At 40.6% G+C, this 14254-nt stretch overlaps 1 protein-coding gene across 1 annotated transcript in view; it reads right to left on the reverse strand.

The window, feature by feature from the left end:
- The window catches only part of SPATA48 (spermatogenesis associated 48), a 48548-nt gene that overhangs the window by 17227 nt on the left and 17067 nt on the right, over positions 1 to 14254 (reverse strand). Inside the window, exons 5-7 of the mRNA XM_054020009.1 lie at positions 12351 to 12418; positions 5244 to 5285; positions 4608 to 4715 (exon numbers count right to left, since the gene is read on the reverse strand). Of these exons, the coding sequence (XP_053875984.1) occupies positions 4608 to 4715; positions 5244 to 5285; positions 12351 to 12418 (218 nt within the window). The remainder of the gene's footprint in view (positions 1 to 4607; positions 4716 to 5243; positions 5286 to 12350; positions 12419 to 14254) is intronic.

The raw sequence follows: 14254 nt of genomic DNA on the forward strand, positions 1-14254 counted from the left end.
GATGTCCGCCGGCAATTCTATAGCCCAGCAGACCAAGCCCTGCGAGCCTGAATCAGTTGACATGGGGATAGCCACGGGTGATTTATTGCAGTGTGGACATACCCATAGGGTTAACATAGTGACCATACGTTTTAAAAAATGTATTTCAGGATACCATTTTCTATTCTTTTGTGCTCCAACTCAACCAGCAGTTACGGGTTTGATGTAGATTGGATGAAATTCAGTGTTATGCAGAAGGAAGGACTAAATGATCATAATGGTCACTTCTGCCCTTAAGATCTATAAATTTATCATCTTTTATTTAGGCTTAGTGGATATGGTGTGTATAGTAGGGATCAGATTCTGATCCCCTTAATCACCGGGAATACCATCTTATTCTGCAAGTAGTCCCATTGAAATTAGTAGGGCTACCTGAAGAGTAAGGTGCTACTCAGAGTGAGTAAGGGTAGCAGCACCTGGTGCTATTTAAAGTAATGTACATTCTGTATTAAATTAATAGAGATGCCTGAACCTAATGATTACTAAAGAACACAACAAAACCAGCCATCCCCACACCTGTTCTAGACATTTGTTTAGCATATGTTCTGAAATCTGTCATGCAGGCCCATCTCTCTGACAATGGGAGTTTGCCTTTTCTGCAGAAGAGGGGAGAACACTTTTAAAGCTTATTTTTACCACAAAAAATATACCTCCTGTGGTTTCCTTACAAATGTGGACTACCCCGTTCATTGAAAACTACAGAAAGAAAAGATCTAGCTAATGAGAAACTGTACACAAAAAAAATTTTGTTCCTCTTTTGTTTTACCACCTTTATGTGTTACCCCAGCTTTCCAGATAAATGCCTGACCAGCTCAGCCTGCTTAAGAAAAATTCAGGAAGGACATAAAGAGAAAAAAAATATTTTCAAGTTCATACTGTAAGTAAAAGGAAATCATATATTTAATAGAATATAAACAGCTTTTGCAAACTCAGAGGACATCTAGTGGCCAAAGCTAGTAATCACTTGTTTAGTATTACAACACTCAATCTTATCATCAGAGATCCCAGTTTTCCGTGACAAAAAAACAAAATTCTCTGGTAAAAAAATCCATTAAAATCTGCATTTTTCTGTGATTAAAATAAAATGCTGAACTTTAGTTTCCCTAGCCTCAATATATATAGGTATCGGTCGAACTAGGATGACCAAACGTCTTGTTTTGGACCAGGCCAGTCTCCTTTTTAAGCCCTGTCCCGGACGACTTGACTTTTTTGGCAAACTGGGAAAGAGCAAATGGGACAAATGCCCAGTTTTGCCATTAGGGGGGCACAGAGCAACATTTGGTGGGGGCTTGGGCTGTCAGTCCCTGTCCTGGGGAGCTCAGGTCAGCCCTGTGCAGTATCCTGTTTTCACTTTGGGAAATATGACAGGTTTCAGAGTGGTAGCCATGTTAGTCTGTATCAGCAAAAAGAACAAGGAGTACTTGTGGCACCTTAGAGACTAACAAATTTATTTGAGCATAAGCTTTCGTGGGCTAAAACCCACTTCATCGGATGCATGCAGTGGAAAATACAGTAGGAAGATATATATACATGGAGAACATGAAAAAATGGGTGTTGTCATACCAACTGTATCGAGAGTAATTGATTAAGGTGAGCTATTATCAGCAGGAGAAAAAAACTTTTGTAGTGATTAGAGTCGTTACAGTCGTTTTTCTCCTGCTGATAATAGCTCACCTTAATCAATTACTCTCGATACAGTTGGTATGACAACACCCATTTTTTCATGTTCTCCATGTATATATATCTTCCTACTGTATTTTCCACTGCATGCATCCGATGAAGTGGGTTTTAGCCCACGAAAGCTTATGCTCAAATAAATTTGTTAGTCTCTAAGGTGCCACAAGTACTCCTTGTTCTTTTTGGGAAATATGGTCACTCTAACTTTCAGTAAAATTTAGTTAATATGTTTTCATTTTTTCACAAAAAGTAAAAACTAAAGATTCTCTGTAAAAATGCAAATTCTGTGTTTTTCCCCATGGCAAACAGATTTCTAGGACTGCTACTTATTATTCAGAAACAATGCCTTTTTTTTTTTTTTTTTGCTATCTATGGACTTGTTCATTAATATTGCAATGTAACACAGTAATAGTCAGTTGTATACTAATTTAGGATTGGACTTTTCCTTACTACCCTCCCCCCCCACAGAAAAAACGGAATGTTAAATTCCAGAAATTGCTGTCCTTGTAGTATGCCTCAGAAAATTCAACATCTCCTTGTAGTGATTTTGTTAAGGACGTCGTATTAAATGAGTCTGATGTGATTTGACTTATTTGTTTAATATTGTGATTCTGTGCATGTCACAAAAGAACACAGCTATATAGCCATGTATCCTATGTATGCAGAGGGATAGTGTACATAAACTGCTACATTCTTCTCCAAAACTATTGAGTTCTTATACTTGTTTCTCCCAGGATTTTATCCTGTTATGTTTATTGAAAGTATGGTAAAAACGAAATCTTTGCCTTGAAAGGTTTACAGCTTTAGGAAGATAATAGTTAGCAGTAGTATTAGGTGTCCAACTTTATACACTTATGTCAATTTTTTTAACTCAGGTACTTAGTATCAGGCACAACTATTCATATTTAGACACCTAATAAGTGACTGTTTTCAGAAGTGATGAGCACTTCTAGGGCCAATTTCTAGCTCTTATTTTAATCAGTGGGAATTGCTCAGCGTCAGCCTTATCTGAAGCCCATTAAAATTAATAGAAATACTTCAAGACTTCAGTGGACTTTGGATTGGGGACCCTAACTTTGGAAAGTAAAATTTGAAAATGTTGGCCCTAGAAATTGGTTTTAAGGGTACGGTGTGCCTGCAGCTCCCACTGCAGTTCCCTGCAGCTCCCACTGACTTCAACTGGAGTTCTGGATGTTTAGTCCCTCTGAAAATCAAGCCGGTGATATCTAAAGTTGGGAACCTGAAAACAGAAGCATCCAAACGTAGAAACTACTTGTGAAAAACTGGGTCTGAGGCCATCATCCAAAACTTCATTGAAATTAATGGGAGGAGTCTTTCAATTGACTCATTAGATGTGGGCGAGGCTCTATTGGCCAGATTTAGACAGGTGCTTAGGCACTTAAACACACAGATATATGCATAGTGGGATTTTCAAAAGCATCTAAGCAGGTTAAGTCCTAACTTCCATTGAAGTCACCTTTGTAAATCTGGTCCTAAGTGTTTTTCCCTAGTGGATCAACTGCAAAGGAAGGAATATATAATCCCTTATATATAATGTTTTCTGGCTCCAAACATTGTTCCATAGCCACTGGACCATAAATATCACATTATAGAGACACAGTGGTGTATAGGCACTATCATAAGTAGTCTACACCTTTTGACAGACAACTGTGGGTAGGCTATTACAAACATGTTCTAGTATCATGGATAACACCACACTACTGAGAGATGGATATGAATTTACATATTTAACTTACATTACTACAAATGTTTTCCAATCACAAAGATATTTTTCTTTACATATTTAAGCCAAGGTCATTTAGCAAAATATCAATTAAACGTTCCATGAAAAGGAGTAAAATAGTTACAAGAAAATGCCCAGAATCCACGTCTCTCATTTCTCCTCCATAGGGAATCAATCTCATTACCCTAATATCTGCCAGCAAAGGAGTGACGGTATTAAGCAGACATACAGTATGATATTTGCCATAATGATTCTTATCCAACAGAATATACACTTGGTGAAACACAGGAATTAATGAGGTGGAGAGGTGCCTCTAATTTACTTATGTTTTTCCAAAGTAACCCATCTATAGAATTGTAAATTAATGAAAACAGAAGCTTCTGCTTAACTTCATTTTCTCCTGAAGTGCTTATTAAAGCAGTTTCAGGAATAACTGTACCATAGGAAGTCTAATTTGGATAATGAATAAAAAGAGGTGAGAGAAAGAAAAAGCAAGAAGTCTGAAAAAGCATCAAATTTCTGAAAGATGGAAAAAGATCTATTCTGAATTTCTGAAGGGCCAATGTTATTCCAGTTTTACACTACTTCAACTCTACTAAAATGAGTAGCACTGTTCAGCACCAGATTGGAATAGAGCAACGGAGAATCAAGCCCTAGGGTTCTGTAATGAATTTATTCATAGGTTAGGCTGCAGGTGGGAGATATAATCTAACACAAACATGAAGGGTAAAGTTTGCCATACTGTACAAGATAATCCTATTAGCAAAATCCCCCATCATCTTGTAGCTGCTGCTGTGACTATATTTTATGTATCCAGACAGAATGGTCCTTTATATTGGCTCAAATGCATTGATCCATGTGCCGTGAAGTTGTACTCTAATGGCAATTGAAGTCAACGGCTATCTTTCCTTTGACTGTAATGGCCTTTGGTGTGCTCAATGAGCCACACAGTGAAAACCCTCTGGTACCTAAAACCCAACAATATCACTTGTGCAACAGACCCTCATACAGGTCCTTCCATTCAGGATAGGGAAAATCCTATGTCCTTTCTTGTGCAAGACCAGGACCTCGGGCCTTTTTCTTCTTTTCAAGATGACTAGAACTCCAGCAGTAGTTATAGTAAAGCAAGGTAATAGAGGCAACATACTGAGCAGTTCTTGTGTAGCGAGGTTTTGAAGTTCGAACACTGCCAAGAGTAATCACATCTACACTGGCATTGTCTAGGTCTTCAAAATTCTCTGCACCAATACAGCCACTGTTTGGATAAAAAGGAAAAGCAAAGACATATACATTATTCATAAGACAGCTGGCGGAGGCAGCTGAATCATACTTCAAGCTCCACATCTATAGTTATTTATTAAAATGGTCCACAAGAAAATACATGGAGATGAACTATCCTTTGTGCAGTACTGTCCCAAGACAAAAACAAACACACAGAACCAGCAGCATATAATTAGGGACAACTCTATCACATATGTGCAGTGATCAGTTTCGGGAAAGCTGGAAGTAACGTGAGAAACATCTGTCATCCCTATTTTTTTCTTTGACGCTTATTCTGTGCCACAGTAAAGTATGATACCTTTGAGATGAGGACACAATGGAGCCTCATTCTTAACTCACACTATTGTAAATGAAAGCAATTCCACTGAAGTCAGTGGCGTTACCCAAGAATAAGTCGAGAATAGTCAAGCTGCAAACCTTGCATTAGGAAGATGAGACAAATGGGCTGATTGCATTAAATCAAAACTGAAAAAATACATAATGTTGCTAAATCTTTACTTACGTGTAGAGAGGAATATGTTGAGTTCGAGAGCTTGGGCTTACACTGTTAAGAAAAATACAAGATATATTAGTTATTAGAAAAAAGATGGAATTGATTTACCTGATTACTATGTTAAGCAAACTTTTTATGCAGCAAACATGAAAAGATAAAGAGGAAGTGACTTAGAGACCTACTTTTGAGGACTCACAGGAGTGGCAGAAGCAAGTCCAAGTTTTGCTTTTGGAATGACGGGGTGGGGGGAGCTCAAAATCAAGTAGTGTGTGTGTGGGGGAGAGGGGGGGGGGGGGCTGGCACAGATGCTAAAGTCCCTGTTCAGCAGGCAGAGTTCTGGGTTTTCAAACCATATCATAGATAACACTGCTCTACAGCCAAAATGCTTCTGAAATAAATGTAGTCAAACTTTACTAATTCTGGGTCACTGAGAACGAAAATGATGCTTAAAATTGTTGATTGGCTCTAGTTTTCAAGATATGCTATTGGGTCAGTATATATGACCCTTGACTTGGGAATGGCGGAGGATAAGTGAGTTATAAAGGGAAGGAATCTCAATTTAAACCAGAAATGACTAAAATACATCTTTGACTGGATCTATGAATAAATCTATGACTGGCTTTGGACAGTACTTGCTTTTTAGGCAAAACAATGGATGATACAATCTGAAGCTGGTATTGCGTCACACATGATCTGAATTGCATCATGTTATTCCTAGAAGTCATGGATGATGCAATCATAATGAAGCTTACATCACTCTGCTGAACAAATTGCCCTATATCAGCTCTAGAAATCATACAGTGTCGTGCTCTCTTATTTGTCAGTGTTTGATTTTGCAAAGGGACACATTTCTGTTTAGCCAAAGCGAGCAGAGATGCCTGGTACTTGTGTGAACAGTGCAGATAACTTCTGCTATGTTTGTGGTGAAGTGATTTTTGCATCACAAAAGCGCAGTATAACCACTATGGTTAAGAAAGCCTATGACCTTTATTTTGGCTGCAAAATTGGAGATCAGGACAAGAGGTGGGCCCCACACATATGCTGCAACACTTGTGCAACAAATCTTCACCAGTGGTTGAACAGGAAAAGGAAATCTATGCCTTTTGCAGTGCCAATGATTTGGAGAGAGCCAACAGATCATACCAGCAATTGTTACTTCTGCACGGTGCCTCCAGTTGGGAAAGGTGTGTCAAAGAAGAAAAAGTGGACTGTGCATTATCCAAACATTCCATCAGCTATATGCCCAGTACCCCACGGAGAAGGACTGCCGGTTCCTGATGCACCAGAATCATTCTCACTTGAGTCAGATGAGGAAGAGGATGAAACTTCTGGTCCTGAACCATCAATGTCACAGGACCACATTTTCTCCCATCCTCCTCCTCTGAACCACACCTCATAACACAAGGTGAACTGAATGACCTTGTCAGGGATTTGGAACTACCCAAGAGTCAGGCAGAGCTGTTGGGCTCCAGACTACAGCAGTGGAATCTCCTGGCAGGTGATGTTAGGGTTTCCATGTTCCGTGACCATCAAAAGGACTTATCCCATTCTTCTTCATGGAAGGTGATCTTGTAGCCTGCAACAACATCGATGGTGTGATGGCAGCCCTCAACATCGTTCACGATCCAGATGAGTGGAGACTGTTCATTGATTCATCGAAGACGAGTCTTAAAGCTGTTTTACTGCATAATGGCAATGTTTTGCCATCAATTCCAGTTGGTCATGCAGTCCATATGAAGGAAACTTATGACAACATGAAACAACTTTTGAGGTGCATAAACTATGACCAACATCAGTGGCAGCTTTGTGGCGATTTGAAGGTTGTTGCTCTCTTGCTTGGTCTGCAGACTGGATACACAAAGTACTGCTGTTTTCTCTGTGAATGGGATAGTTGTGCAAGAGAGTCCCACTACATCAAGAAAGATTGGCCACTCTAACAGTCATTGGAGCCTGGGAGGAAAAGTGTTCAGCATCCACCACTTTTTGAATCAAGGAAGATTTTGTTACCACCCTTACACATCAAGCTGGGTCTGATGAAGAACTTTGTCAAGGCCATTGACAAAACACAAGCAGCTTTCATAGATTCATAGATTCTAGGACTGGAAGGGACCTCGAGAGGTCATCGAGTCCAGTCCCCTGCCCGCATGGCAGGACCAAATACTGTCTAGACCATCCCTGATAGACATTTATCTAACCTACTCTTAAATATCTCCAGAGATGGAGATTCCACAACCTCCCTAGGCAATTTATTCCAGTGTTTAACCACCCTGACAGTTAGGAACTTTTTCCTAATGTCCAACCTAGACCTCCCTTGCTGCAGTTTAAACCCATTGCTTCTTGTTCTATCCTTAGTGGCTAAGGTAAACAAGTTTTCTCCCTCCTCCTTATGACACCCTTTTAGATACCTGAAAACTGCTATCATGTCCCCTCTCAGTCTTCTCTTTTCCAAACTAAACAAACCCTATTCCTTCAGCCTTCCTTCATAGGTCATGTTCTCAAGACCTTTAATCATTCTTGTTGCTCTTCTCTGGACCCTTTCCAATTTCTCCACATCTTTTTTAAAATGCGGTGCCCAGAACTGGACACAATACTCCAGCTGAGGCCTAACCAGAGCAGAGTAGAGCGGAAGAATGACTTCTCGTGTCTTGCTCACAACACACCTGTTAATACATCCCAGAATCATGTTTGCTTTTTTTGCAACAGCATCACACTGTTGACTCATATAACCCCTAGATCCCTTTCTGCCGTACTCCTTCCCATTCTGTATGTGTGAAACTGATTTTTTCTTCCTAAGTGGAGCACTTTGCATTTGTCTTTGTTAAACTTCATCCTGTTTAACTCAGACCATTTCTCCAATTTGTCCAGAACATTTTGAATTATGACCCTGTCCTTCAAAGCAGTTGCAATCCCTCCCTGTTTGGTATCATCCGCAAACTTAATAAGCGTACTTTCTATGCCAATATCTAAGTCGTTGATGAAGATATTGAACAGAGCTGGTCCCAAAACAGACCCCTGCGGTACCCCACTCATTATGCCTTTCCAGCAGGATTGGGATCCATTAATAACAACTCTCTGAGTACGGTTATCCAGCCAATTATGCACCCACCTTATAGTAGCCCCATCTAAATTGTATTTGCCTAGTTTATCGATAAGAATATCATGCGAGACCGTATCAAATGCCTTACTAAAGTCTAGGTATACCACATCCACAGCTTCACCCTTATCCACAAGCCTCGTTATCCTATCAAAGAAAGCTATCAGATTGGTTTGACATGATTTGTTCTTTACAAATCCATGCTGGCTGTTCCCTATCACCTTACCACCTTCCAAGTGTTTGCAGATGATTTCCTTAATTACTTGCTCCATTATCTTCCCTGGCACAGAAGTTAAACTAACTGGTCTGTAGTTTCCTGGGTTGTTTTTATTTCCCTTTTTATAGATGGGCACTATATTTGGCCTTTTCCAGTCTTCTGGAATCTCTCCTGTCTCCCATGATTTTCCAAAGATAATAGCTAGAGGCTCAGATACCTCCTCTATTAGCTCCTTGAGTATTCTAGGATGCATTTCATCAGGCCCTGGTGACTTGCAGGCATCTAACTTTTCTAAGTGATTTTTAACTTGTTCTTTTTTTATTTTATCTGCTCAACCTACCCCCTTCCCATTAGCATTCACTATGTTAGGCATTCCTTCAGACTTCTCGGTGAAGACCGAAACAAAGAAGTCATTAAGCATCTCTGCCATTTCCAAGTTTCCTGTTACTGTTTCTCCCTCTTCACTAAGCAGTGGGCCTACCCTGTCTTTGGTCTTCCTCTTGCTTCTAATGTATTGATAAAAAGTCTTCTTGTTTCCCTTTATTCCCGTAGCTAGTTTGAGCACATTTTGTGCCTTTGCCTTTCTAATCTTGCCCCTGCATTCCTGTGTTGGGTGCCTATATTCATCCTTTGTAATCTGTCCTAGTTTCCATTTTTTATATGACTCCTTTTTATTTTTTAGATCGTGCAAGATCTCGTGGTTAAGCCAAGGTGGTCTTTTGCCACATTTTCTATCTTTCCTAACCAGCGGAATAGCTTGCTTTTGGGCCCTTAATCGTGTCCCTTTGAAAAACTGCCAACTCTCCTCAGTTGTTTTTCCCCTCAGTCTTGATTCCCATGGGACCTTACCTATCAGCTCTCTGAGCTTACCAAAATCTGCCTTCCTGAAATCCATTGTCTCTATTTTGCTGTTCTCCCTTCTACCCTTCCTTAGAATTGCAAACTCTATGATTTCATGATCACTTTCACCCAGGCTGCCTTCTACTTTCAAATTCTCAACGAGTTCCTCCCTATTTGTTAAAATCAAGTCTAGAACAGCTTCCCCCCAGTAGCTTTTTCAACCTTCTGAAATAAAAAGTTGTCTGCAATGCAGTCCAAGAATTTGTTGGATAGTCTGTGCCCCGCTGTGTTATTTTCCCAACATATATCCAGATAGTTGAAGTCCCCCATCACCACCAAATCTTGGGCTTTGGATGATTTTGTTAGTTGCTTAAAAAAAGCCTCATCCACCTCTTCCACCTAGTTAGGTGGCCTGTAGTAGACTCCTAGCATGACATCTCCCTTGTTTTTTACCCCTTTTAGCCTAACCCAGAGACTCTCAACACTTCCGTCTCCTATGTCCATCTCTACCTCAGTCCAAGTGTGTACATTTTTAATATATAAGGCAACACCTCCTCCCTTTTTCCCCTGTCTATCCTTCCTGAGCAAGCTGTACCCATCCACACCAACATTCCAATCATGTGTATTATCCCACCAAGTTTCAGTGATGCCAACAATGTCATAGTTGTATTTATTTATTAGCACTTCCAGTTCTTCCTGCTTATTCCCCATACTTCTCGCATTTGTATATAGGCATCTAAGATACTGGTTTGATCTTTCCTCCCAGTTTTGTCCTGACCCTCCTTTCTCTCTGACAATATAGCCCACACTCCCTCTCGTTTCCGACCCATCTCCTCGGTCTCCATGTTCCCCACGTACCTGTGGGCTTTGCTCACCTGTCCCCGTCGAACCTAGTTTAAAGCCCTCCTCACTAGGTTAGCCAGTCTGTGTCCAAATAGGGTCTTTCCCCTCCTTGAAAGGTGAATGCCATCTCTGCCTAGCAGTCCTTCCTCGAATAGCATCCCGTGGTCTAGGAAGCCAAAGCCCTCCTGGCGACACCATCTTCGCAGCCAGACATTCACCTCCATGATGCATCTTTTCTCTGCCCAGGCCCCTATCTTTGACAGGAAGAATTGAAGAGAATACCACCTGCGCTCCAAACTCCTTCACCCGTACTCCCAGAGCCCTGCAGTCACTCTTGATCCGCTCAGTGTCACACCGCGCAGTATCATTTGTGCCCACATGGATGAGTAGCATGGGGTAGTAGTCAGAGGGCTGCATAATCCTCGACAATGCCTCCGTAACGTCTCAGATACGGGCTCCCAGCAGGCAGCATACCTCCCGAGATGAAATGTCAGGGCGACAGATGGGCGCCTCCGTCCCCCTCAGCAGAGAGTCTCAAGTACCTCCGTGGAAAATTTCCAAGGTTAAGTGAAGCTAAGATAAAGGAAGGTGTCTTTGTTGGTCCTCAGATTCGTGAACTTCTTCGAGATGATGCATTTGACCATGCACTGCGTGGCAAGGAAAAGATGGCATGGAAAGCCTTCCAGTTAGTGGCAATCAATTTTCTCGGAAACAACAAGATAGACAACTACAGGTTGTTGGTGGAAAACCTCCTCAAGGCATACAAAAGCCTTGGTTGCAACATGTCACTAAAGATACATTTTTTGCACTCTTATCTAGATTTTTTTCCACCGAACTGCAGAGCAGTGAGCGACGAGCACGGCGAGCGATTTCACCAGGACATTGCAACAATGGAGAAATGCTATCAGGGCAAATGGAGCCCATCCATGCTTGCAGACTATTGCTGGACAGTGACAAGAGATGCTCCATTTAATGTATACTCGGTGCTTCTTGGCTTGTCTCTTGTAGACACTGAATAGGACTAAACTATGTACATAATAGTTTTTTGCCTTTGTTTCATAATAAATTTTATTTATATAACCCTCTTGCTGATTTTTAAAGTGTTACATAAACAGGACAGGTGAAATATTATCATGTAAAGCAACCATAAACACATGAAAAGACCTAGGTTTACAATTTATGATTAAAACTCTACTATCTACACAATATACATAGACATAAAATGTAAAAACTTAAATATCTTAGAAACAGTAGCCAATCAGTTGTTTTAATTGTCATACTTGAATTCAGCACATCAAAATACATAATAAATAGCACATTTTATCTCTGAAGCAGACGACTTCTCAAAAATTGTAGACCAGTGTAATTGCTGCTTTAGTCACGGTGTGGCAAAGCTTTTTAAAAACTGAGCTGCTCTTCAGAAGGAAGCTCAAATCCCATGGACTTCAATGAGAGATATATCAATTTAACATCAGGCTTGAATTTGCTCTTTCTCTCTTACTCTGTCCTTCTTGTTCTGATCCAACACATTAGGGCTTTGCTGTCCTTCCCTTCTCAATCTGCCAACCTGTCTTTTCCCCTCCCGGCCTCACCTTACTGTCTTCTATTTAATCTGTCCCTGGCTCACCTCCCATCCTCTCTTTACCTGTCCCTGACTCACCCTCTGAGTCCCTATTAATCTTTCCCTTTCTTCCCCTACTGTTCAGTTGAAATGCATTCTGAGATCATTTCTAACACTACAAAAAAGGACAAAGTCTTGGATTTTGTAAATATATGCTATTTGTAAAATCTCTACAATAAAAACGCACCTGTCAATGAAAAAGTCAGAGGTGCAACTATTATACAGTAACTAGCTACTGGGAACCTCTCTAGTCACATTTTCATGTCTAATCCTCCCACAGGAAGCCTGATCTCAGATATAATTTTCAATAAAATTATTAATGGAATATCTTTAACCTTTCTGATTACAGTATGTTGGTGAAATGTACAATCACTGCAAGCTCAGATGACATCTGTGTAACTATATTTGAAAAAAGAACTATACCATACACAGAGAGATCCATAAAGGAACCATGATGATTAAAAGACAATAAAAATGTAAAAATATAAAAAAGAAACTTACAAATCAATTGGTTTTTGTGGTGAAGTAAAAGATCTTGTTTGAAATCTGTCCCAGAGGCCCCCAACAACCTAGAATCACAATCAGAACATTTCTTGAAACATGAACTCTGTGTAACACAATATCATTTAATTAGGTAAGCCCGATATATTTTTATGTGCCAATCCTGCAATCAGATCTGCTGGCCTGTGCAGATCCAATTGCAGGACTGGGCTTTAGTTTCCAAAATATCTTAATTAGACAACCAAAACGTAGTGTAGAGTCTAGACCAAATGATATGAAGTTTTGAATCCTCTTTTTTTGAGAGAGAGAGAGACCTGACTAAATTGAATGGAAAACAGATCAAGTTGTTAACATATTGGACGTGTCAGCCAACTGGGATGAGGGCAGTCTAGCCTAGTGGCCAGGGTCAGAGCCATAGTCTGTCATCAGGAGCCAAAGCCAAGGGTCAAACTGGAGGTCAGGAACTGGAGCAAGCAGGGTATCAGGCCAGGAGAGGCTCAAGGCAGGGGAAGGACAGAGGCAAGGCTGGGTGCAAGGCAGGAGCAGCAGGAACAAGGTAACACAGGAGCAGACACAGTGGTGGGCAGGAGTATTGAGAAGACAACAAGCTGTGGCTGCTGCTGGCCTAAGAGCCAGCCTGTTGGCCTCTGCAGCCAGTCAGGTTGCATGGCTAATCAGGCAGTTTGCTGCAGGCCAGTTGCACTGATCAGGCTTCAAGGAGACTAGCTCTGCTGCAGGCCCTAATTCCTGACAGGAAGAGTCCAAAATGAACTGTGTTTCTCATGCACTTTTCCCTCGAAAGAGTCAGTGATTTAGGTTATAACAAATAAACTCCTCTGTCCTCAGGCAATTTCTAGATAGTATAGCAGTGACCTTAGGACACATTTTTTAACGATTTAGAAAAGAGAAAAAAGAAGCCAGTCCCTGTGAAGCCAGCTGAAGTGCTGCTTTCTGAGTCAAGTGGCAGAGTCTGCTCTATGAATACTGTGACCCTGCTTTTTACTTTTGAAAACTAAAGGAAACATCCTTGCATTTGTGAGCATTAATCCCATAGTTTTGGTACTGATTTTCTAAGCAGCCTGATGCATGCCTCATGGCACTTTGTCTTCTGATTTGTGACGTATTTGCATGCAATCTACTTGACTTGCGAGGTAAATAAGCTACAGGTTTTGTGTGTAAAGCAGAGGGAGGAAATTTCCCACACTGTACCCCTGAAAGTGCCTCAATCTTGTCCTGACGGGATGAGAGAATAGCTTACACTCATGCCAATTCAAAACTTGGCCTCTGTTGGCTGCTAATGGAGCCAATTAGAATAAATTGTGATGGCATTTTTTGTCACTTGAACATTTGGCCACTGGGAACTAGATGGAGACCCAGTTCAAACAGGCCTTTTAGCGGTAATCAGAGGAGATAATTTCTTCACCACATTTAGAGTGGGACCACAATGGTGAAAGTCTCTATATTTCATTATCAATCCCCTAAGCAATCCAATCCTGTCTCACTCTAATAAAGGGGACTATATGTTTTAATATTATGTTACAGTTAATATTTCTTAAAAATATAGGTGAGGTAAAACTATGGGCCTGATCCAACGCATGCTGAAATCAATAAAAAGGAAGTCTGGTCAAAAATTCTTTTTTATGGGATGGGCTCCTTGTTCAGACTACATCTCCCATAATGCACCATGGTGAGTGATGCCTGAGGCATAACAACCTGGAGGAGAGACTCTGGTGCATCTCGGAAGATGTAGTACAGTGAGAGGGTCCAAGTTATAGAGGAGAATTAGAGCACATGTAATTTTAACTAACCATCAACACGGCAAAACCACAACAGCATTTCCAAACCAAAAAAAATAAAAAATGTTTTCGATTGAAATAATGGAAAGTCAAAACTTTTTGTAGAAA

The sequence above is a fragment of the Malaclemys terrapin genome, chromosome 2, assembly GCF_027887155.1.
Source record: "Malaclemys terrapin pileata isolate rMalTer1 chromosome 2, rMalTer1.hap1, whole genome shotgun sequence".
NCBI classification, from domain to species: domain Eukaryota; kingdom Metazoa; phylum Chordata; order Testudines; family Emydidae; genus Malaclemys; species Malaclemys terrapin.